This window comes from Macaca fascicularis, chromosome 8, assembly GCF_037993035.2.
Source record: "Macaca fascicularis isolate 582-1 chromosome 8, T2T-MFA8v1.1".
NCBI lineage: Eukaryota > Metazoa > Chordata > Mammalia > Primates > Cercopithecidae > Macaca > Macaca fascicularis.
In genome coordinates this window covers 22124800-22151131 of record NC_088382.1, presented here as the reverse complement: position 1 = coordinate 22151131, position 26332 = coordinate 22124800, and the positions used below count along the sequence as shown (strand labels likewise).

The window sequence follows — 26332 nt, the reverse complement described above, 5'->3', positions numbered from 1 at the left end:
TGGCTCAAACCTGTAATCCCAGCACTTTGGGACGCCAAGGTGGGGCGGATGGATCACCTGAGGTCAGGAGTTCAAGACCAGCCTGGCCAACATGGCAAAACCCCGTCTCTACTTAAAAAATACAAAAATTGGCTGGGCGTGGTGGCGGGTGCCTGTAATCCCAGCTCTTCGGGAGGGTGAGGCAGGAGAATCACTAGAACCCGGGAGGCGGAGGTTGCATTGAGCTGAGATCATGCCACTGCACTCCAGCCTGAACAACAGAGCCAGACTCTGTCTCGACAAAAGCGAAAACAAAGATGAGAGGGGTTGTCTTGGCTGTCCTCACTGCCACCCCTCACTTGTAGATTATTCTCCACCACTATCTTTTCCTGCTTCTGCGATATAGGCCCAGAGTCCAGCTCCATGCCCACAATCATTATCTGACCCCCCTAGTTTAAGACTCCCCCGGAGCTGAAGACTTGCTGTTTGCTTCCTCAGGCTGTCGGTGGAACCATGGGGCTGAGTCACGTCTGCCCACAGCTGCTGCTGTTCGCATCCCTGGGCACTGAGGCCTGAAACTCCACCCTGGCAGGGACCAGCCCGACCCCCCTGGAGGAAATGGCTGGGCAGTTTCAGCAGCAGCAGATGAAAACTTCCTTCCTCTTCATCCAGCTGCGGGCTCCTCCAGCCTGCGCTCTCCCCGCCCCGTCTCCAGCGGCAACCCCAGGGGGCCTGGAGGAGGGACACAGTTTCCCAAGTCCCAGGACAGGCTTCTTGGCAGGCCGGGACCTCAGGCGCACACAGGGCTCAGCTGCCCCTCCTTTGAGGCTGCTGCAGAAGGCAGGCCCTGAGACGGAGGAACCAGCTGCTTTCACTTGCTCTGCTCCAAGGGAAAAGAAGGCAGGGAGGAAAAAATCCCAGGATCCGGATGTAAGCAGGGGTGGTGATTACAGATCCCTACATTACAGGCATTGCCAGGCCCCTGCCTCCAAGACACTGGGCGGGCTACAGCCCCGGGCATGGAGGCTTCCTAGCCCAGCTCCCGTCATGAGTGACGAAAGCAGCAGTCCCTCCATGGGCTGGAAGCACTGGCCAGTCACTTCTGCCACCCAGGACCTGTGGGGCATGGACCCCCGATGCAGGGATAACTTGGGATGCTTCCCTCCAAGGGCTGTCCTGGTCCACACTGCAGATGGAGAGGAAAAGAATGTGCTGAGGAGAGGTGCCGAGACCTGCCAAATACTCCCTGGGAGCTGTAAGGAGGCCACAGGTCCCGCAGTGCAGGCGACAAGGGCACGGCTCTACAGGTACTGTCCAGCCGTGCACACCAGCAAGGGCTGCCCAGCCCCGCCTGCCACTCTGCCTCTCAAGGTAAGAACTCGCATGGCCTGAAACCCAGCAGAAAAAAGGGGGCCAGGAGACAGACATGCCACCCTGGCCCCCAATTTCTGGCATTGGTTCTCTCCTCTGCTTGAATGGGCCACACCTTGACAGCAGAGGTACCCACGAGCCGCAGCCTTCCCAGGCCTGGCATTGGCTCTGTCCTCTGCCACCTTCCAGGCTGAAAACGTTTCGTTTAGAAGGAGGCAAGGATCAACTATTTCCCAAGATTTCTGCCAAAGATGGGAGAAGAAAAGTCAGGCATACTTTATGGGGGAACACCAGAAGGAAGGACAAAGGAGGTACCCAGATATTTATTGGGCTCTGTGATGTGCTAGGCATTTTCTCACATCCCATTACTCCTCTTAACCACTTTGAGAAATAGAGCTCCACAGCTCCAGTTTCAGAGGAGGGGATGGAGACGTGACTGGGCAAATACCCCCCCCCACCCTTGCAGAAAGACAAGGGCGAAAGCAAAGTCTGTTCTCCAGAATGGGCATTGGGAACAATGGGGGAGGCTCCAGGGAGCTGTGGAGGTTTCCAGAACTGGAGCACAGCCTTGGAACTCAGCCACACCCTACTGTCATCCATGAACACCTGACTTTCTAGGGCTCCTATCTGCCTCCCATCTCCCAAACACACCTAGACCACCACCACCCAATGGATGTGCAGCCTAGGACAGGAGCCTCCGTTCCCCATCTGGAAGAGGAAGGCAGCCCTGTGTGGCCTCCAGGGTCTTTTCCAGCTTTGTGGGCTCCTGTTTCCAGCTCTATGGGCTCTGCCTCTGATCACGGCCTTGCCTGCCCTTGTTAGCATCTCACGTTCCTCACTTCCGGCCCCGCCTTCCGGTCGTGCTGGTGTCTGCAACCCACCTTCTCCCCCCAGCTCAGGGGCACTGTCCTCAACATGGGTGGACAAAAGTTAAAATGATGCATTCAGCTTTATTTTCTCACAGTGTGGACATCCTGCTATCCTTTACATGTGTGTGAGCATGAGGGTGGAGGGGAGGAAGGGTGTGGAGGGTGGTGGGATGAGATGGAAGGAAGAGGGGGTCATTGGAGTGTTGAGGGTTAGCATGGAGAGGAATCTCAGGGAAGTCACAAAAGAAATGAATGAAATTCACAGCATCTGGCAGGGGCCTCTCATGGGCTTGGAGGGGGTGCCGCTTCATCTGAACGCCATGCCCTCTCCTGCAGGCTTCTCACGGCACCCCTCCTTCCCTTTTCTAACAAGGGCTTGCATAACCACAGTTAAGAATCGGGGAGAAAGTTCTCTCCAGAGTAGCACTGTTGGAGGAAGAGATGCTAGCATGCTTCCTCAAGAAATAGTTTACATTCCATCCTAATTCTTGCATCTCTTATTTCCTACCGGGATTTAGGAGGAATGACAAACCCCTGCGTCAGAGCCCATCTCTGTACGTGGGGTCACCCAGTCATTGTTTGTGTACTTCAGTGCTGGCCTGATGACTTGAAAGCCCCATCTTTTCCCACTCTCCCCTCCCGCCTTCGGGGGATAAGCTGAAGCCTCAGAGCTGTTGCCATTTCTCTGGGGAGAGGCACTTTGGGAATTGGTCCAAGTGTGTGGATCTCACCCTTGTCCGCCTTATTCAGACCCCTCTGCAAATGGGCCCCCGACATCTGCTCCGTCTGAGTTAAAGGTTGCAGGATTCCTGGCTAAAAAGTTAGAAGCCCCAAGTCTGAGTCCTTGTTCAGAGCAAGCCACCAGAGCTCTCTGAGGCTCAGTTTTTCCATCATGAAAACACTGATGATGTCCCCTGCCTCACACTGTGGTGGAGATCTGTGGGCTACAGCGAAAGGGGCCCTCAGTAGTCCTAAGGGAGAAAAGAGGAGAAGCCAAATCAATGAGACACCAGGAAGGACCAGGGAACCCATGGTCAGACTGTGTGATTCCCTCTGCCATGGGGAGAGAGGGGAGTTGGGAAATTAGCACCCTCAGATCCTGTGGGTGCGCTATGGCTATCACTGCCCAGGGTTGGGTGTTAGACAAAGCAACACAATAGTTTTTCCATCTGTCCAGCCCTGGACAGATTAAGGTGCTATCTAGACTTGAAAGATGAGTGTGTGAGAATTACTCAATCCTTTCATGTTTTGGAATGTAGCTATATGAGTTGTAGCAAAGTATCAAAAAGCTGATTAAAATATAGTATCTTCTTGACCACTGTGGATGCTAGCACCATCAATCCCCCACAGTGGAAGCTTTCAGTCGATGAACTCAGGGAAAATGTGCTCAGTTATGTTTATTAAAGGGAAACGTCAGTTGCAGGGAAGGAAACTCTATTCCTACACATGTACAGTAGAGTTGAGGTCCTAGTATCAACTTGGAAAATCCTGGATCTGAAGAGTAAACTTTCTTCTTTGCAGGATTTGAAATGGCTCAATTTATTCTCTCAATGATGAAACATCACAGGCTCCAGAGTAAAAACTGTTGGCTTGCGTCTTTCCAAGTATTATAAGGAACGAAGTACAAATCTTCATTGGTTGGTTCTTAGTTTATTCTATGACTAGGCTTTAGTAAAAATAATCAGAGCATTCTATGACCTGGACAGCTTCCATTGCACTATTTCCTCTTATGAAAATCTCAAAATTCTGCAAGGATGTATGTTATTATCACCCCACTTCACTGGTGAAGGGACAGATGCTTGCGGATGGTAAGCAACTCCATGGGATTAGGATGAAGCAGCTCGGGCCCAGCCCTCAAGTTGTCTACCCCGAGGCCAGGGCTCTCTCTGCCTTCTTTCACTGTCTTTCTAGTTAGCAAGATTTCCTTGGAAGTAACCTTACATTTCCTGAGGCCTGGTGGTCTGTACTGTACTAATTCCTCTAGTGGAGAGGGTGGGAAAAAGACCCTCAGGACTTTAGGTCTAGTGACCTAACCTTGTGCGAATGAGTCCAGCCAGATTTCTAGAAGCAGTGAAGGCCTAGGTGTGGGGGACGTGGAGTCTCAGCTCAGGGTGGTGCCAACGGAGGGCTCTCACATTCCCGTGGTGAGTCTGTCAGTGTAAATCAGAGAATGTTCTATGGGCGGGGGCCAGAGCCTGCCCTAACCATCTCCTGGGCCTCGTGTGCTGCTGCCCCTCTGTGGGAACCCAGGGAACTGTTCACATTTGATTTGAACTTGGGACTAAAGGTAAGAAGATAAGGAAAGCAGACCCAACTCAAAAGAGAAGGGGGAAAAGCTTTGTCTCTCATCGTTACGGGACATTTCCACATCTTAAATTTTTTTTGCTAGGTCTTCATATTTTACATTTTATGTCTTAAAATAGCAGTGACTTTTGGTATATAAACAGCCTTAGAAAATTAGTGGTAAATATGTTTTTTAATGTCCCTCATTTTTACTGACCTCAATTTTATCTATGGCTTTAAATTTCCAAAAAAATTGACTGCTCTATTTTGGTCTTCCTTTCTCCCTTCCTCCCTCACCATCGGTCCTCAAAACCAATCCACTTTTTGAGCTTTGATCACTAGCTTGTAAGAGTGTTCAGGGTTTAGGAGACAGTGAGGAAATGAGCATACCAGGCAAGGAGCCAGCAGGGGGTTTGTGTGAGAGTGAGACAGGCGTTGGGACATCATTCATTTATCTAATCAATGGAAATGTAGTGGAGGTCTATTTTCTTGTTTGCAGACACTGTCTAGCAGACTAGGAAAAAGACTGTGAACTCCCTGTCTTTGATTGTTATTCCTTAAAATCAAACTAACGTCTGAAATGTAAATCTATAAAGTACATTGCATTTTGGGTAGAAAGTTTTTGTTTAATTTACAAGATGAAAAAGAAGCTCTGGTTTTGCTGGCAAACTAGCTCTGGGGCCTCTGACAACTCACTGAACAAAGCTAGCTTCTCTCATTTTCTCCAGGAAATCTTTCTACCTCAAGAATTCTATAATACCTGTGCATCTATAAATACAGAAAGGGAACAAAACTCTTTAAGGAAAGATAAGTATTAAAACAATTTATTTTGGCCAGGTGCGGTGGCTTACGCCTGTAATCCCAGCACTTTGGGAGGCTGAGGCTGGCAAATCATGTGAGGTCAGGAGTTCGAGGCCAGCCTGGCCAACGTGATAAAACCCCGTTTCTACTAAAAGTATAAAAATTAGCCAGGCATGGTGCCGGGCACTTGTAATCTCAGCTATTAGGGAGGCTAAGGCAGGAGAATCACTTGAACCTAGGAGGTGCAGGTTGTAATGAGCTAAGATTGTACCACTGCACTCCAACCTGGATGACAGAGCTAGACTCTGTCTCAAAAAAAAAAAAGAAAAAGAAAAGAAAAGAAAAAGAAAAAGAAAGGTATTTTCATCTATCTCAGCTTCTCTATAAAGATTCATTATTTTGTCAAATGACTTCACTACAGGAAACTTACATACCGAGTGAGCTTACCTTTCTTAGGGAAAACTGGGATTTCTATGAGGCGCCAGACATTCAGAGGTATGAAAGAGTCAGTGCTTTCTTTGAACAGTAATGCAAATTCCCACCACAGAATTTGCAAACTGTCTGTCCTGTAATGGTTCCAGTTAAATAAAGTCTCTTTCTACAAGTTGAACATTGACTCCCTGGTCTACTTAACCCCCAGGAAGCAGTCACTTACCTCATTAAAGGTAAACCCTTCATTACTCAAGCCTATTCGACTTTTCTGGTCTGTCACAAGTTTAGAAATTGTTTTTCTCATAAAATAGTATTCTAGATCATTCTGTCTTTATATTAATTCTACTTGGTGAGTCATTTAGAATTTTATAAAAGAAACTAGAACAAAGAAAGAGCATGGACAAAAGCTCATATAGTAATTTTAACAGAAATATAGATTAAATGTGCAGTGAAACATCCATTTTAAAAGATTCTGGTATTTAGGAGGCAGTATTGATGGGATTGAAAAGGTTATCTTTAGTTCATTTTATGCTTCATTGGTTTTGACACAGATGTCTTGATTTATTACTTGAATAAATAAAGCCTGAGATAGCAGAATGGGTTTCAATCCTTTTTCATCTTGTGATTTGCCTTGGTGTTCCCATGACAACGTTCTCTTGCTCTTTTTCTCTCCTTACCCCATCCTTCGTTGTTCACACACAGGAGTCCTGTGGATCGCTGTATAGGGGCAATCCTCCTGGAAGTTCAGCATCTGGATCCACCTATAGGAAGCAGAGGGCCAAGAGTGCAAGGACACCTTTACAGCTGTGTCCCTGCAACATGTTGAAAAGCAATTGGATTGGGAGCTGGGACACAGGGGCTCAATGCAACTTCAATATGTCAGTTGTCTTGCTTTTCATCTCTCCTCTGCTATCTTTTGCTTGCCCGTTCTTCAGTCTTCTCTGAATCCCTCTTTGTCTTTCTGCCCATCTGCTTACTCATCTCCCTACTCCACAGGGAGGAATTTGACCCACACCACTTCCAGGTTTACATCTCTTCTCCTTAGAAGACAATCCAGGCTAAGACTGAAATCTCTTAGGCCTGCATCCCTGGGAAGAGACTTTTTGGTCTGATGTGGGCTGGTACCCACTTAGTCTACTATGGTGGCCACAGAGATAGGTGCGGCTCGCATTGTGCTAACAGGGTTGCTGAGATCCTGAAGGTGGTTATGCCATGGAGGTCTGGGAGAGGGACGACTCGTAAAAGTTGACAGGGAACAGAGAGCAGAGGAGGAAATACAGACAGCCAACCCAATCAATGCCCAGAAACTCTTGCAGATAATTGTCAGCTGAGAGTGTAAAGCGATTGCTTCGTGTAAATGTTCTATCTGAGTTGTCTCCAATTTTACATTTTGAGATTAAATTATAGGTTAATGTATAATTAATATAGAATCTATAAATGTACTATAAAATTATACATTTTATAGCCTTTGGGGAGATTTTTAAAAACAGCATCCTTGAACTTTGTCATATAGTAGAATAAAATCATTACCTGATGTCATTTATAAATAGATTTGCTTCCACAATCTGCTACTGGTTATGATATGGTAAAAAATTTTCTCTTGAAAGACTTTTTTTTTTCCCTGGCTTGGCTCGGTGGCTCATACCTATAACCCCAGAGCTTTGGGAGGCTGAGGAAGGAATCTCAGTTGAGCCTGGGAGTTTGAGGCTGCAGTGAGTTGTGACTGTGCCACTGCACTCCAGCCTGGGCAACAGAACAAGACTCTGTCTCAAAAACAACAAATTTTTTTTTTCTTGTAGATTTATAGAGACTATAGGATGCTATGAGACTTACAAAGACTTAGTGCAAGCAGGTTGTATGGCAATCAAATGACTATTATGGATTCTGCATGTGGTCTCTTCAACTTTACATCAGTTCTCTGGGATTCCTGACCCAGTATTCCAGAAGTCAGAACCCCAAAAAGGTGGAGATAAGCCGCATCCCCTGAATTGGGTTATACTGAACCTTGAACTGTACCATATGATTTAGCGTGTCTATTAAATAAGCATAAATAAGCAAATCTATCTATAAATCACATCACACAATGATTTGATTCCAATATATTACAAAGTTCAAGGATGTTGTTTTTAAAAATCTCCCAAAAGCTATAAAATGTATATTAGCTTCCCTAAAGTTTGAGAGAGCTCTGATAGAACATTTATACAAAGCAATCGCTTTACACTCTTAGCTGACACCTCTCTGTAAGTGTTTCCAGGCAAATGAAAAAGGCGGGCAAATGAAAGAATGTGGCTACATGGAGTTGACATTGTCAGATAATGGCAGGGCTGCATTTTTTTTTTTTAGGACATCCACTTTCCTTCCTTCTAAAGTCATCAGCAGCTGTGACTCTTTTTTGGCTGCCCTTCATGTTGTGCTTATTTCCTGTGATTATATTTAGTCAATTTTAACTTTTTGGAATTTAACTTTCAATTTTCAGGATGTGTGACTTTGCATTAACCTTTCAATAACCAGTTACAGCAGATTACGAGGTTTAAAAGCTCCAGGGAATTATTCAAGCACTTAAAATATTATATCATCGAAAAATCTCATTTTATCTGCAAGGAGCTTGGCTGCTCTTCAATGAGTTCTCACTGATTGTAGGATGCAGTATCAATGAAAATGTTAAACCATTTATCTCATGTCACAGATATCTCAGAGAAGTCTCAGGAGACTTTGTTTAGATAGACTCAATCTTCTCCATAAAGCATTTCCAATATCCTACAACAATAGCACAAATAATAAATAAAAACAATGGTGAAAGGAAAATGGTAATAAACAATCAAGTCTAGGAAATCTATAAATAAAAGTCAAGGTCAAGGAAAGACGAGGTTGAGATTAGAAAAACAACCCGAAAGTCTGTCCCATAAAGTCCTACAGAACTGATATGTTTGACATGCAGACTTAGCTCTGTGCTTCCTAGCTACCCAAGGTCAAAGAGTCGCATGGGTAGGTATATAGCGCTAATTGTCAGAAGGGTGAGGAGAGAAGGAAGGGAGGGAGGAAGGGAGGGAGGAAGGATGGGGGTTCTTTTAACATGTCCCACAAAAATTCTCTTTAAAAAACAAATTTTGCTTGACCTTTAAAGTAACAATTTAAAAACATTTTGGATAAAAACTTCTCTAATGAGCATTTAATATTCACTGTGTTTCTGTTTCATTAAACATCATACACATAACATAATTTAATCTGATAATGTAAGTAATCACTCTAGTCTTGCTGCTGATACCCAAGTATTGCTTGCTGGTACCCTTAGGTCTTTAAGACTATTTGCCCTTATATTTAGTAAAATTTTATATTTGCCCCTGTCCCGCTAGTACTCTGTTCTCCGAGTTCTTTTTTATTTTTAGTAGTTTTTCAGTTTCCTCTGTTCTGGTCTATCTCCTCTCACTATTATTCCTATGCCTACCTCTAACATCCTTTTCTAAATCTACTACAGGCCAGGAAACTAGAAAACATATTTGTTTCCATTGTAAGGCAAGTAGATCCAGCTCTACTCTATGCTTTAAACAACCTATAAAATAAATATTTTCACCTGAAGTAAATCATTCCTACTTTTCTTTTCATGCCATTTGAGAAAGCTCATAGAAAAATTCTTACTTTTCTCATCCTCACTCTTTTTTTGTAAGTGAACTTTTTCTTAGCATACTCTGCAAATTGCTCTTCCACCCTCTTTTTTATTGAGAGCATCCTCCATAACAACCTATCTTTTTATACTGTTTTGTGAACTGCTTCTGGCAGGCGCCTGCCTTTTCTTCATTTATTAGGTTGCCTTGTGTTTGTAGCCTGTGAAGCTCTTTGGAGAAAAAGTATTACATAAATCCAATTAGAAGCTATGTATTCAAAGTGAATGCAGGAATTAAATTGTTGATTACGTGTAAGTTAACATATGCATTATTAAATTACTTATTACATGTTTCTCTGGGTCCTTTATAATATATACAAGGGATTATTTTTCTGCTTTCTATAAGCTTTTAGGGCAGATAAACATACATGCAAAGAGGCATTTTAAAACATACAGCAAGAAACACTGGTAGTGTATTTACAAAGGTTTAATACTTTAATCGGTGCAAGCCTACAATGGGGTAATTACTGTCCAAGTTACTATCTGCACATCATAATTTGAGGAAAAAAATCACCATTTATATTGCATTGAGTCAGAGGAGAGTCTCGGTAGAGATGCACTTCAGGGGCCATCAGAGTGAAAGAGGAAAAACCTTGCTGAATTGAAAGAATGTAAAGAGGATTTGCGTTTTGGACTTCTCCTGAGTTCATGTGTGAATTTCATAATTCATTAGGAAAGAATATAGCAGCGATGTGATCATAGACACAAGGAGTGAATTGGTCTGAAACCTGAAAATCAAGATTAAGGTTTATAGGCTAGGTGCAGTGGTTCATGCCTGTAATCCCAACAATTTGGGAGGCCAGAGTGGGAGGATCATTGAGGCCAGGAGTTTGAGACCAGCCTGGGCAACATAGTGAGAGATTATCTCTACAACGAAAACAAATCTATTTTAAAAATTAGTAATTAATGGTCAGGCATGGTGGCTCATGCCTGTAATCCTAGCACTTTGGGAAGCCAAGGTGGGCAGATCACTTGAGGTCAGAAGTTCGAGGCCAGCCTGGCCCACATGGTGAAATCCTCTGTCTACTAAAAATACAAAAATATTAGCCAGGCATGGTGGCCCACGCCTGTAATCCTAGCTACTTGGGAGACTGAGGCAGCAAAACTGCTTGAACCTGGGAGGCGGAGTTTGTAGTGAGATGAGATTGCACCACTGCACTCCAGCCTGGGCAAAAGGGCAAGACTCCATCTCAAAAAATAATAATAATAATAGTAATTAATTTTCAAAAATATTTCTGAGTTATAAAATTATACCCTTTATTCAAAGGCATAAGAATAAACTAAAAATAGTAAACTACATGTATGGAAAACAATACAATGTCATGAAATGAAGTACATATTTCAGCATAAAAAATATGCATCATTTAAGACAACATTGGAGAATTTGAAATCCAGTTTAGAAAATCTGGATTTTCTAGATTGTGTGTCTGTACATCAGAGAGTGGTGGCATCCCCTGGACCTGGGAGATTTTTCCTCATCCTGGAAGATTTCCGTTCCCAGGTGCCAGACAGTGATGGCAACTGAATAAGGCCACCCTGCAAGACGTTGCTAAGAGACAACAGAAACACAGCAATGGGCTCTGTAAACTCGATCCAAGCCAGTGACTCCGAAGCTGTTTGCTGGTCAGACCGTGTTGGGAGTTGGGGAGCTGAGGTTGGTTTGAGGATGCTGCTTTGGATGAGGCTCCCAGTGCAAGGACTGCAATCTTGATGCAGCACGTAAACAATTCTGATGTTCGAATAGCAAATCAGAGCAGGTGATTCAATTGAGAATGAGAAGGCCATGATCCCTGAACAAAAATACCATTTGGAAATTTGTGACCCCTCTTACAATATGTCAGTTCACAACAGTCATGTACAGATTGACTTTTCTGCCTTTTTCCCTCTCAGACAAGACAATTATTAAGACCTCTTAGACCTATCTTTTTTTTTTGAGAGAGAGATAGTTTCACTCTGTTGTCCAGGCTGCAGTGCAGTGGCACGATCTCGGTTCACTGCAACCTCTGCCTCCTGAGTTCAAGTGATTCTTGTGCCTCAGCCTCCCAAGTAGCTGGGATTACATGGATGTGCCACCATGCTGGGCTAATTTTTGTATTATTTGTAGAGATGGGGTGTTGCTCTGTTGGCCAAGCTGGTATCAAACTCACGACCTCAAGTGATCCACCCACCTTGGCCTGCCAGAGTACTGGGATTACAGATGTGAGCCACCGTGCCCTTCCAGGCCTGTCTTAATCATGAAGCCTGACCAAATACTGTATAGCATTAATTCCCCACCTCATCCCTTTTCAGGTTTGCTTGGCCTTTGCTGCAGGTGGAACAGTCTGTACCTTATGAAAAAAAAAACCTGGGTTATCATTCTGTTTTGAGGCAAGAAAAAGAACAAAATAAGTTATTCATGAATTACAAGCATAGCAGATATACAAATCAACGTTTTCAGATATTTAACTATTTTAATATCTTTAATAAAATCTAGTCCCAAATCCTCATCCTACTGGACCAGCAAGGAATTCAGTCTTGGATAGTCTCAGGGTTTCCTGTCCTCTAAAGTTGGGCCAAGCGCCAGGAAATTTCTACGGTACAAAAGAGTTCAAGCAATTTTGCATTCGCTTGGGTCCTTCTGCATGAACTCAGCATAGTACAGACTTTAGAGCCAGATGGAAAATAAGGATTACGTGAGTTATAATATGTAAAGAAGTTGGAATTGAGCCTGGCACAGAATATGCAGACCCTGGAGAGCCTCCCTGCTTTGATTGCCAGTCCTCCATCCACCCTAATTTTGGCTCAACTGCCTCTCACCCTAGGCTGCATGCTTTCAGGTCCAACAGCTCTACTGCTTCTGTGTCCTGGTTGTATTTGAGCAGCTGGGAGCCCGTGGCCTGAGTTTTCTGTCTTTTCTCCATGTCTGAATAGAAATGATTTTTCTTACCCATCTCTCCCATCTTGAAATAGAAAGACGAAATGTATTATTTTCAACTAATCATCATTCTGTGTTCTGTATACCTGATATCTTAATTCTCCATAAAGTAATCATCCACTGCAGTTCAGAACAAATGAGACTCTGAAAACAAGAATATTATTGAGGTTTAGAAATGTTCAGAAAACTGTCTGAGCATGGTGGCTCGGGCCTGTAATCCCAGCATTTTGGGAGGCCGAGGCGGGTGGATCACTAGAGCTCAGGAGTTCCAGACCAGCCTGGCCAACATGATGAAATCACTAGAAAGTTAACTGGGCGTGGTGGTGGGCGCCTGTAACCCCAGCTACTGGGGAGGCTGAGGGACGAGAATTGCTTGAACCTGGGAGATGGAGGCTACAGTAAGCAGAGATTGTGCCACTGCACTCCAGCCTGGGCAACAGAGGGAGATTCCGTCTCAAAAAAAAAAAAAAAAGAAGAAGAAGAAGAAGAAGAAGAAGAAGAAGAAATATTCAGGAAACCAAGAGAGCTCTGTAGAGTTGGAAGAGTGAAGTTAAATGCATCAGGGTCCTCTAACAAGGTTAAGAAGTAGGAGGCAGACCAGGCACGGTGGCTCACGCCTGCAATCCCAGCACTTTGGGAGGCCAAGGCGGGTGGATCGCCTGAGTTCAGGAGTTCGAGACCAGCCTGGCCAACATGGTGAAATTCCGTTTCTACTAAAAATACAAAAATTAGCTGAGTGTGGTGGCAGGCACCTGTAATCCCAGATACTCGGGAAAGTGAGGCAGGATAATCTCTTGAACCTGGGAGGTGGAGGCTGCAGTGAGTCACTGCACTCCAGCCTGGGCAACAAGAGTGACACTCCATCTCAAAAAAAAAAAAAAAAAGAAGAAGAAGTAGGAGGTAGACATGTGAAAGCCTGTAAAATTCTGACTAATTCTATAAAAGTCATCTCATAAATGCACCCACCCTTCTTTTATTTCAGGGTGCTGCCTCTGGGCAGCTCCCCAGGTTCATCAGGGTTGTCTTTCTCCCCTCTTTCCAGGCTCAAGTCAAGGCCCTCTCCCGCCTCAGGCTTCTCAACAGCCTTCCCATTTCTCTTCTTCTACCCAGAACATTTCTAACCTCTTCAATGTCTTCTGCAGAAGGGAAGCATCCTGAACCATAAACAGGGCAGAAGAGGGTTAGGCTTGAAGAGAGGGGAGCTGGTACCCCATAAACATATACAATTATTATGTACCCACAGTAATTCATTAAGAAATAAAGAATAAAAAAAGATTAGGAGGCCGAGATGGGAGGATCACTTGAGGTTCAACACCAGCCTGGCCAACACGGCGAAACCCCATCTCTACTAAAAAAAAATAAATAAATAAAAAATTAACCAGGCATGGTGGTGCACACCTGTAATCCCAGCTAACTGGGAGGCTGAGGCATGAGAATCACTTGAACCCAGGAGGCGGAGGTTGCAGTGAGCCGAGATTGCACCACTGCACTCCATTCTGGGCAACAGTGCAAGACTCCGTCCCCGCAATTACCCGCTTCCAGAAAAAAAGAGAGAGAGAGGACAGCTGACAAAAATGATCAGGAGAAAATCCACAAGTTTGTAAGTTATCCTGACACTCAAGAACTGTTTGAAGAGGGTTTAAAAAGAAAAATAAAACACTAAGCCAGGTCTGCCTAGCCTAACTAAAGGAAAGAGTTAAAGAAAATTTGAATTTTACACAAATGGATGAATACACCTAGATTGATGCTCTGCATTCAATGTCCTGGATTCAACTTTTCTTAGTTAGTGCTGAGTTCCAGTGACTTACAGAATCAACCAGAACGCCGTGGGTCAGCAGTGTGGAAAGTGAGGTGTACAAGACAATGTACTAGGTACTGAAAGAAAATAGTGCTTCTGGCCGGGCACGGTGGCTCAAGCCTGTAATCCCAGCACTTTGGGAGGCTGAGACGGGCGGATCACGAGGTCAGGAGATCAAGACCATCCTGGCTAACACGGTGAAACCCCGTCTCTACTAAAAATACAAAAAACTAGCCGGGCGAGGTGGCGGGCGCCTGTAGTCCCAGCTACTCGGGAGGCTGAGGCAGGAGAATGGCGTAAACCCAGGAGGCGGAGCTTGCAGTGAGCTGAGATCTGGCCACTGCACTCCAGCCTGGGCGACAGAGCGAGACTCCGCCTCAAAAAAAAAAAAAAGAAAGAAAATAGTGCTTCTGTATATATATCTATATATCTATATCTATATCTTATTTTATATATATCTGTCTTATTTTTTGAGACAGAGTCTCACTTTATCTCCCATGCCATAGTGCTGTGGTGAGATCTTGGCTCACTGCAACCTCCGCCTCCCACATTTAAGCGATTCTCCTGCCTCAGCCTACCGTGTGGCTGGGTTTACAGGCGTGTGCCACCATGCCTGGCTAATTTTCTTGTATTTTTAGTAGAGATGGCATTTCACCATGTTGGTCAGGCTGGTCTTGAACTCCAGACCTCAGGTGATCTGCCCACCTTGGCCTCCCAACTGTTTATATTTTTATATCTTGCCTCTCTAGCTTTATTTTTGTGGAGTTTTGTTGCACATGACCTACTAATACAATAGTATAAATATATAAGTCATAAATAAATATGCATATTTTGGAAGTGCATGCTCCAAATTTTTTGCTGATGGAGTGTAGGAAAATAAAAGGTTTAAACCTTGCTAGGTGTATCACATTAAAAACAAATTCTATCTACAGGACATTTTTCTCTAAGTCTTATGCCTCTCATAGCCATAACAATTCATCTGAAATAAGGATTGAGTACCCAGAACTATGGGCAACAGTCTATTTTGTGACACTGCTAACCAGCAGAAACCACTCCTAATCCCAGCTACTCAGGAGGCTGAGGCAGGACAATCGCTGAATCTCTGAAGGCAGAGGTTGCAGTGAGCCAAGATTATGTCACTCCACTCCAGCCTGGCGACAGAGGGAGACTCTGTCTCAAAAAAAAAAAAAAAAAGTGTATATATATATAGATATAGCTTTTTAAGATGAGAGTTTGTGTAAAACTGACAGATTTCACAATAAAAATAGCAATATTGGGGGCATACTTATTCTCACAAATGATTTGTTGTTTATCTGAAATTCACATGTAACTGGTGTCCTCTATTTTATCTGACAGCCTTAGTTTAGAGTCAGTTCTGGTTTTAAAGTCAAGCTAGCTGAGTGATTGAGGGCAAATTCCTTAACTTCTCTGACCCTCACTTTCTTTATACTCTTTAGTTGTTGTGAACATTCTTTTTATAAAAGATTTGAAGCCCTTAGCATACTTCCTGCACATTGTAGAAAACGTTCTCACTGAATCGTTGGTATTATCATGATGGTGACCCTATCACTTTCAACACAGTTTGAAGTATTTATGTACCAATCTTATCTCCTTTACTAGAAAGGAAGATCCATGTTTGCACAGATGTATATGTAATGGGTGCATAATCTGCTAACTTTTGCATAAATTCAGCTTCTGCCCAAGAACTTTTAGAGTCTGGTTGACTGGCTACTTGGCTGGCCCCCTCTTCCAATTCTATTCCTTTTCCTTTCCCTTCCCCCACTGGAAGAATGGTGTTTTGTTCTGAAGTTTTTTCAAGCAAGCTAAGCCCTTGTGGAAACTGCCTTACTCAGCTTTTTATAGGCCAGCGGATCCCACAACACGAATAAGATTTATTGTTATATTAAATTTTAAAACTCCCCTGTGTAATTCTTTGAAACTGCAGATGAAAATGAATGGCATTTATGAGAACCATTGTAAAGATTTAATGACATTTGCATTCAAGCTGCTGAAAGTAAATAATTATCGCACTGGGTGGCTATTCTTCTGCTGAATTTAGACAGTTTAAAACAACTTGCCCTATGTTAGCTTGACATTAATTTGAATAGCCTCATCAGAACTGTGAGTTGGGTGTGATGGAAGCTGAGGTATTTCTATAGAATTGTGAAGCATAATAAGGATTTGGGGGAGGGGAGCCCAAAGACAGTGACAGGGAATGGTAGAAGGGACTTGCTGGACTGTTCACCTTTCCAGGCCACCCCTTGAAAGGAAGCAGATGTGGGCGACAAAGAGCACCTCCATTTTTCACACAGTCAGAGCCAGATCAGCTGCAGATGGCCTGTACATCACAGCACCAGGCACATCCCTGTTCTAACGTGTCAGTTCTTTGTCCTGCCACCCCTTGCTATCAAAAGGGAAGAAGAGGCTGAGCATCATGGCTCACACATGTAATCCCAGCACCTTTGGAGGCCGAGGTGGAAGGATTACTTGAAGTGAGGACTTCAAGACCAGCTTAGACAACGTAGTGAAACCTTGTCTCTACAAAAACAAACAAAATTATCCAGGCATTGTGGTGCACGCCTGTAGTCCCAGCTCATCAGGAGGCTGGAGCTGGAGGATCTCTCAAGCCCAGAAGGTCGAGGCTACAGTGATCCAGGATTATGCTATTGCACTCCAGCCTGGGCAACAGAGTGAACCCTGTCTTAAAAAAAAAAAAAAAAAAAAAGAGGAGGAAGAGTAAAGTGAGAAGAAAGGCCATCTGAGTCTAACTGTTTTTGTTAAGTCCCCAGCCTCAGCATCCCCCATGTCAATTCCACCATCACTAAGGATCTCATGGGGCTGTGTCCTCTTCTCACGAGATCTGGAGGCTCTGGCAGACATCACCTCTATGCAGGCTGCAGGGGAGCCAAAACCAAGGGATTGTGCAGCCAGTCCTGTATTCCCAGCACACAGACCTGAGCTGTGAACGGATGAACTGGGTTGAACTTTCGGGCATATGGAAAATCATTCTCTCCCACGTCATGATCAGAAATCACTTCCCATGTGCCTGACTGATGGAAGGATTTTCCTTTGTACCCCCAAGGGTCCCACGTTGGAAAGCTAAAAGGAGAGAGCTGTGGTCAGCTGAAAAGATAGAGCGCATGGGTAGATATGCCAGGAACATTCCTCCAAGGTGGCCAGAAAAAGGCCCAGAGGGCTGGGTTTGATAAGCCCAGTAGTCACCCAGTTGGCTCCAGCGGGAGGAAATGAGTCATGCAGAGGCAACTGCTGTGGGTCTCTGGAGAACAGCTCCTGCCTGCCTCGTTGATCCCTGCTGTGGCTCACTGCAGTTCATAAGACAACAACTCCCATCCTGAGCCTTGAATGACACCCCTTGCTGCTGGCTTGTGACACCCTGGGAAGCCTCTGTGCCTGGGCCACCCAATCGTGGTTCCACCTTCTGGTTCTACCAGCCCACTTACGTTGGATTGCCCATCCTTTCACAAGGTGTTCAAGTTATACTCAGAGAGTTATGATTCAGACTTTTTTTGTTCAGAGAACACATGGTCAGAGTCCAAGGGCTGTTCCGGTGCCTTCTGTGGGAGGCGTCTTGGAGCATGCAGTGACTCTTGGTGCAATGATGTCTTTCCATTTCCTTATCCCTCAAATGAAGCCTTGGAGGAGGTGACTCTTGAATTTCTTCCCAACTCTCAGATTCGGTGAGCCTGAGCTGGAATGGTAGATATGAATGGTGCAAGAGGGCATGGAAATTTCAGGGAGCACTACCAAAGTTACTATTAGTTACTATTACTATCATATTTTACTCTGACTCATCTCACAAATGAAGGCACAGCACAGTACTGATTTCTCTCAATTTACAGTTCCTGCAAACTGATCAATTTTTTAAAATGAGAGTCTGCCGAAAGAACTCATCAGTCTTACATCTTTGGTAATTAGCTTTCACTCATTTGATAAATATTCATGGTTAGGTTCTGTGCTAGACCCTAGGATTATAAATAATAATAATAGTCATAAGGCTTTTCTTTGAGGTGTTTATAATCTGGCTGAAAAGACAGTCATTGGATAAATAATTAAAAAAGGATGAGTGTCCCCAAGAATGTCAAGATTCTATGGAAAGGAATAATTGGGGCACCCAGCCTGGTTTTTCTTTTTTCTTTTTTTTTTTTTTTTTTTTTGAGACGGAGTCTCACTCTGTTGCCCAGGCTGATCTGGGCTTACTGCAAACTCCGCCTCCTGGGTTCCCGCCATTCTCCTGCCTCAGCCTCCCGAGTAGCTGGGACTACAGGCACCCACCATCATGCCTGGCTAATTTTTTGTATTTTTAGTAGAGACGGGGTTTCACCGTGTTAAGCAGGACGGTCTCGATCTCCTGACCTCATGATCTGCCCACCTTGGCCTCCCAAAGTGCTGGGATTACAGGTGTGAGCCACTGCACCTGGCCCTGCCTGGTTTTAATGGTTAGGAAAAGTTTCCTGCTAGAAGCGACTTCCAGGCTAATAGTATAAGCTACCATTTATTGAGCATTTATTATGGGTGGGCAGGCATGTTATATGCATTATTTCATTTAATCTTTGAAAGAACAACATCAGATAGATTCTATTATTGTTTCTACTTTATAGACAAAAGAAATCAAGGCTTACGAAGTAAAAACATCCCCAAGGCTCACAGCTAGTTGGAGAAAACCTCTGAATATTAGTACAGGTAGCTGCCCACCAGGCTCTGTATTGACTGTGGAGTAGAAGAGAAGATGGATGAGTCTGGAGATAAAGACTGAGTCAGACTCTGCAGTACCTGATGTACTGTGCAAAAGCACCCTGAAAGAAAGTATCAACTGGTTGTGTGAATTTGGGAGGGCATTTCTTGGTTGACCATCTGCTCCTTAAGATACTAGTGTATTGACGAAAGAAAAAACAAGCTACTTTCTAATTAAAAATAGAGGGAGACAAAATGGCTTATATCCAGCCAGAGGTATAAGTGTTTGTTAGAATTAAAATTTCTTTAAAGAAAAATTTTCTCAGACCTGAGATGGATTGTGTAACCAAATTTTCTAATAAGTCCTAAGTTACAAAACTCTGTAATAGTTTTAATGATGTTCTATCTAGTATCTACCAGGTGGGAACTCTTTTTAAAAATTCAACAAATTTAGTTTAAAGATCCAGTTGGTTTTTATTCACAATTCATGAATTGGGCAGCATCCCATCTAAGGATTTAGAAAGATGCTGCCATGACTTGACCAAAGGAGGTGGGTTTTTGTGTTATCGTGAAATATTTATTTGGTCTTCAAGCCCATTTCCCAGCATACAACTCCTAAAATCTTTAGAATTTCCAAAGTGGTCTTTTTGTATGCTAACAAGTTGACTCATGCCTGGTAGCTTCAGACTGCAGGCGGTCACCAGAAAGATCAACACAGGATTAGTGGGTTGAGACTTTCAGCCCCACCCCCCAACCTCTGGGGATGAGAGAGGGGCTGAGGGTTAAAGTGATCATCAATGACCAGTGATTTAATCAATCATGCCAATGTAATGAAGCCTTCATAAAAACTCAAAAGGATAGGGCTTGGGCAACTTCTGGATAGCTGAACACACGGAGGTTCCTGGAGGGTGGCATGCCTGGGTAAGGGATGGGAGATCCATGCCCCTTACCACGCGCCTTGCCCCGTGCATCTCTTCCTATGTATCAGTTGTAATACCCTTTGTAATAAACCAATGAACATAAGTGTTTCCCTGAATTCTGTGAACTGTTCCAGCAAATTAATCAAACCCAAAGAGGGGATCATGGGAACGCTAACTTGAAGCTGATCTGTCAGAAATTCTGGAGGCCCAGACGTAAAACTCGTGTCTGGTGACAAGGGTCAGCGGGTGCAGTCTTGTCAGACTGAGCCCTCAAGCTGTGGGATCTGATGCTATCTCCAGGTAGATAGTATCAGAATTTAATTGGAGAACACCCAGCTGATGTCCACAGCAGAGCTGATTGCTTGCTTGGTGATGGGGAGAAAGAGGAGAAACTTCCCACCACACACACGTTTGGTGCACAGAAATCTTCTGTATGGATTATTATTGTTATGCTAAGAGCAGGAAAAAAACCCTAATTTGTGTTTTTTCCCCTCAGAGTTTTATAGGCAGAAACAGATGGAAGAAAGCAGACTCAAGGAACAAAAAGTAGACTGGTCATTACAAAGTTACTTTCCTTATAGGGTTAAAACAGAGAGGACTTCCTTATGCTGGCTCAGGTAAACTGGACCCCTTCCTAGTGGTTTCTGTGAATTTCCTATTTTTTGGAAAACTAGCCCATTTTAAAGTTTAGTTTAATTATGTGGCACTTAGCATGAATGACTCCATTTTGGTTTGGTCTGTTTTGTTGGGACCTAGTGCAGGAGCTCAGTCCAAAACAATGGCCTCCTATAAAGTTTATTTAATACAATGAAAGTAAATGTTCACTGCTTTACTTCAAGATAAAATTACAAGAGCATTGATTCTAGCAAGTTCTTGTTTTTAATTCCTGGAATTTCATGTTTAGAGCAAATAATGAGGCAATACTAGGATGTTGAGTGGGAAGAATTTTATTCCTAATATTTTTAAAGCATAACTCTGAAAGATTTATCTTGAACATTTTTTGCTAGGGGGGACCTCATAACATTCAGGAGATTAATTTGCTGAGCAGTGTTTAGATTCTCTCGGTATTATTAGAATGTTTCTACCTTTACTTCAAAAGAAGCTATTGGAATGTCCCTAACCCAAAGAAATGATAAATGCTTGAGATGATGAATACCCCACTGACCCACATTTGATCATTACGCACTGTATGCTTGTATCAAAAGTTTGCATTTACCTCATAAATAGGTATGACTGTTATGTAAATAAGTTAAAAATAAATAATTAAAATAACATAGTTAAAATAATAATTACAAATATTTTTAAAGAAACAAGTCAAAAAAGAGGAAAAAAGAAGCCATTTAAGCATTCTCATGTCTAATATTACTCTGTTTAGATACATGCTAGAGGCGTCTTTAATTGTTAGGAATTACATGCTGTTAAAGCTTAATTAACTAGAGTTCAGCTACCTGCAGTTCTCAGTTTACTTGAATTTCTTTTGTTGTTGTTGTTTTTTCTTTTTTTGAGACAGAGTCTCACTTCATCACCCAGGCTGGAGAGTAGTGGCACGATCTTGGCTCCCTGCAACCTCCAGCTCCCAGGTTCAAGTGAGTCTCCAGCCTCAGCCTCCTGAGTAGCTGGGATTACAGGTGTGCACCACCACACCTGGCTAATTTTTGTATTTTTAGTAGAGCTAGGGCTTCACCATGTTGGTTAGGCTGGTCTCGAACTCCTGACCTCAAGTGATCCACCCACTTCAGCCTCCCAAAGTGCTGGGATTACAGGTCTGAGCCACTGCGCCCAGCCTTGAATTTCTTTTTGTGCTGTATCTAAGGCTTCAGGGAAATTGCCAGATTATAAAATGCTAAAAATAAAAAAAATAAAAAATTAAGAAACAACTCTTATTTTAATACTAAGGAATGCCATTCTGACTGTGCACCTTCAGGCCAGGATTCTGTGTCCTCCAATTCTGCTGCACTATCACACTTTGGGAAGAAGGACATGAACTTGGAAACCAGGTGGAACTGGGTAAAAGTCTTTACTACACTCGCTATTGATCTCCAGATATGCTATTAATATTTAATTTCTTGATAGCTACATTCATTCATCTCCACAACAGGGATGGTAATACCCGACTCACCATAATGTAGTGAGAATCAGATGGGGTTGTGTAAGGAAAACAGAGGGCCAGTCCATGATAGGCGCTCAGGAAATCAAAAGCATTTAAAAATCTAGATTTAGGCCGGGCGCGGTGGCTCAAGCCTGTAATCCCAGCACTTTGGGAGGCCGAGGCGGGCGGATCACAAGGTCAGGAGATCGAGACCACAGTGAAACCCCGTCTCTACTAAAAATACAAAAAATTAGCCGGGCGCGGTGGCGGGCGCCTGTAGTCCCAGCTACTCAGGAGGCTGAGGCAGGAGAATGGCGGGAACCCGGGAGGCGGAGCTTGCAGTGAGCCGAGATCGCGCCACTGCACTCCAGCCTGGGCGACAGAGCGAGACTCCGTCTCAAAAAAAAAAAAAAAAAAAAAATCTAGATTTAGCCTGAGCCACCGCAATATCACAAATATCCAAAGAAATGTGACATTACATGTGCTATTCTATACTACCTCTGGCAGAAAATTATGCTTTATATTCTCAAAAGATGTTTTTAACAATGACAGTTAAAATTGAAATATTTTGGTTAGCTAATAAATTAGTTAGCTCTTGGTAAGCTACAATTAAAATCAGCTAACTACAGTGCCCACTTTAGAAAATATTCAGATTAATGAAAGCTTGTCAGTCCTGTATTCAGAAACTACAACGTTTTCTCTACAGAGAAATAGGTGCATCTTTCAGACTCAATGGAACTGTCAACTCTGATTTTAGCAAATTTGAAATAACAGTTAGAAACTAGTGCTGTTTTTCTCTGTCTTTCTACACTAATTAAATCTGTATTTTTCAAGTCCAACTGTCTCACACATGCCTTGTAATTAATTTCTTCCTTTTGTTTATTACCAAATACCTATCGGCACCTTCACTTTTGAAGAGACGTTTTTTCTTGACTAGTTTTTAACAGTCCTGAGTTTTCTTTTCTTTTGCATTTGAGGTGAAACAGATCATATTATATAGATATGACTTCTGCAAAAAGATTAATTTTTCATATGTGAGTGATCACACATCTGTAGTAACATCTTACATGATATGCGTGCTAATTTACCTGGTTTGGGTCAATATGGATTTTGATGTAATGCAGTGTTTCCCAAAAAATGTGGATTTAAAGTGATAACACAACTTCTATTATTTTTATTTTAGAAGTTATGCATCTAAAGCATATTAGTATGCATCTTTTACTTATAGAAAATAATACTGACTTTCCATTCATTAATAATAAATCTAAAGATTCCTTTTCAAACGATTTAAGTAGAAAAAGCATTAGGAATTGAATGGTTGTTATTCATCTATGACAAAAATTGTGTAGATGGTGTGTCGTGGAGTTAACTGGGGAAACAGTGGTCTCTTGCTGGTCTTAACTGCATGAGTTGAACAAGTCTCTACTCTTCTGAGTTTCAGTTTCCTCATCTGCAAAATGGAGTTTGGACTTGACGATCACCCCATCAGCTGCAAGCATTCTAAGGGAACAGACAGCATTTTATTCATCTTTCTATTCCAACTGCAAAACACATTGAGAGGAACACCAGTCTGGCTCAATGTATGACTGCCAGGATTCCATAAATTAACTGAGATCCCTCCACGTCTGCTATTTAAGCATCCCTCTAATTCTACATCCTTAGTTAGCATTTTTGTTCAGTTGCTTATTGGGAGGAATACATTGTGTAGCCACCGGCTTGAATATTTAAGCCATTGATTGAGTTTACTTGTGTCCTGGATGAACTAGGTGCCATAAAGGAAGTAAGAGAAGTCTAGGCAATGAAGAACGGCCTCAAAGAGTTCACAGTTTCATTGCAAAGGCACTTGGAGGACAATTTTGCCAGACAGATAATCAATACAATTGGGTGTAATAAATTTGACCCAGATGGGGGACGGAAAGTTGTCAGGAAGTTTGGGTAGAAGATAGGACCTGACCTTGAAGGAAGATGAGCTAAAATAAGGACAAGAAGAAGAAGGAGAACATTCTAAGCCAGGTTCATCATGTGTGTAAAGTCTGGGAAGTGATTTTTTTTTTTTTTTTTTTTTTTAGACAGAGTCTCACTCTGTCGCCCAGGCTGGAGTGCTGTGGCACGATCTCAGCTCACTGCAGCCTCTGCCCCCTGGGTTCAAGTGATTCTCCTGCCTCAGCTTCCTGAGTAGCTGGGATTACAGGTGTATGCCACCACGCCCAGCTAATTCTTGTATTTTTAGAGAGTCAGGGGTTCACCATGTTGGTCAGGCTGGTCTTGAACTCCTGACCTCGTGATCCCCCCCAGCCTCGGCCTCCCAAAATGCTGGGATTACAGACATGAGCCGCTGCACCTGGCCAGGAGGTGACTTTTTTTTTTTAAAACGCATGATTTAACAAATTCACCAGCAAACAAACAAGATAGTAATACCTGTCTGCTCCTGATTCAAGCATAGTATTTGCAATCGACATACTTGTGGGTTGAGTCATTTTGTTAATAATAGTGTATTTTGTTTTGTCTTGTCGCCAATGATTAAATTTTTCACCATGTCCTTTTTTTATTTCCCAAAATATTTTTATTTTTATTCCTAACTATAAGGATCTTGACCAAGTGAATGACTTCACCTTTTTTGCTTGTTTGTTTTCTTTTTTGGGGGAGGGGAGGGATGGAGTCTCGCTCCATCCCCCTGGCTGGAGTGCAGTGGCACCATTTCGGCTCACTGCAAGCTCCGCCTCCCGGGATCATGCCATTCTCCTGCCTCAGCCTCCTGAGTAGCTGGGACTACAGGCGCCCGCCACCGCGCCTGGCTAATTTTTTTTTGTATTTTTAGTAGAGATGGGGTTTCACTGTGTTAGCCAGGATGGTCTTGATCTCCTGACCTTGTGATCTGCCTGCCTCGGCCTCCCAAAGTGCTGGGATTACAGGCATGAGCTACCGCACCTGGCCTGCTTGTTTGTTTTCTAAATGCGGTGTGGCTGTGTGTGTGTGTACGTGAGTGTCTGTGCTTATTTTCAAGGAGTTGTCAACTACGATTTTTTAATATTTCTTTTTAAACAGTCTGTGTAGTTATAGGAAAATGGGAAGGGGTGAGGATAAATGAGGCACAAGCAGATGCTGCTGGTGGAGGCTGGCACCTGGCTGATACCCATGGAGCATGCCAAGGCTGTGAAGGAAACCCTGGCTAATGAATGTGCCCCACTGTGTTTTGTGGCTGGCTGAAAGAAACCAAAGAAAGGGCTGGTCAGAGAAGGTAGAAGCCAGGAGCCTTCAACAAGGGGGCTGTTGTTACCCTGCCAAAGAAGATGCCTAGATAACCAGGGATGGGCACCGTCGAAGCCACTTGCCATTTTTAAACCTCATGCCCTTGCATGACTTGTTGCTTCCACGTCTCATCTTTCAGTTCCTTCTTTCCCTCTCCAGCTAACTTTATAATTGAGGGCATCATAAAGAAGAATTCCATCCTGTCAGTGGAAAACAGGTATAACAGTGGAAGAATTATTGATTAGACTTTGGCATGGAAGCATATTTCACACTGCCAAGATCTATTGACATTTATTGCTGTTGTTGTTGTTTGAGATGGGGTCTCACTCTGTTGCCCAGGCTGGAGTGCAGCGGTACAATCATGGCTCACTGCAGCCTTGAACTCCTGGGCTCAAGCAATCCTCTAGTCTTAGCCTCCTGAGTACCTGGAACTATAAGTGTGTGCCACCACATCTGGCTAGCTTTTTATTTTTTGAAGAGTTGGGGTCTTGCTATGTTGCCCAGACTGAGACATTAATATGTTAGAGTAGAGCTATATATAAGATCTATAGACCTCTGTGGTTACAGATATAAGGAAATCAGTAATCCTAAAAGTAAACTATAGATCCCTCTATATTGGTAATCAGGAGGTATTGATAGCAAAATCTCTCCACAAATATTCCTAAAACTGTTTCTTGTAAACTCATTTCATTTTTAAAGTTTTATCTCTTTTTCAATTTTCTTCCAGTTACCTGAAACCACATAATCCTTAAATTCCAAAACTTTGAAATGTATTCATTTCCTTCAGCTGTTGTTACTCACGAGTAAGGAAAAGGAGAAAGTGCATCTGAACAAAAAACTGGATTTTCAGAGTTGGGGCCCTTCCTACATAATACAACATAAAGGCTGTCATTTGAAAGGTCAATGACATTTAAGGGTGGACTTTTGTCAAAAGCACTAATTTCAAGCCCAGATTTGACAACAGCCTGTGCAGGCTTGCTCATCCATCGATTCCCAGCTCCTGCCCCATTGCTGGGGATGCAGGTGTCTGCACAGAGCAAAGCCGGAAGTTCCCATGGTTATAGGAGACAGAGCCTGGTAGGTGCCTGGAGAGGAGGCTGGGCAGATAGAGCTGAAGGGCACCCTGGCAGGTTGGGAAAAGAGAATGGCCTCGAACTTTCTGTGAATTGTTTGTTTCCTGTCTCCTTTATCTTTATCAGGGCTTTACAAACACATATACTTTTTTTAAAAATTTCTTGAATAACTGATAGCAAACGTTTGTTCTCATAATCTCC

The 26332-nt window shown here is 43.3% G+C and overlaps 1 protein-coding gene across 3 annotated transcripts in view; it reads left to right on the top strand.

The window, feature by feature from the left end:
* Window positions 1-814: 814 nt before the first annotated feature.
* Window positions 815-26332, top strand: part of PSD3 (pleckstrin and Sec7 domain containing 3) — a 554389-nt gene continuing 528871 nt past the window's right edge. For all 3 annotated transcript variants that reach the window (XM_045398994.3, XM_065518951.2, XM_065518953.2), the window contains exon 1: window positions 815-1350. In XM_045398994.3, coding sequence (XP_045254929.2) covers window positions 1027-1350 — 324 coding nt within the window. In that variant the 5' untranslated portion in view covers window positions 815-1026. The remainder of the gene's footprint in view (window positions 1351-26332) is intronic.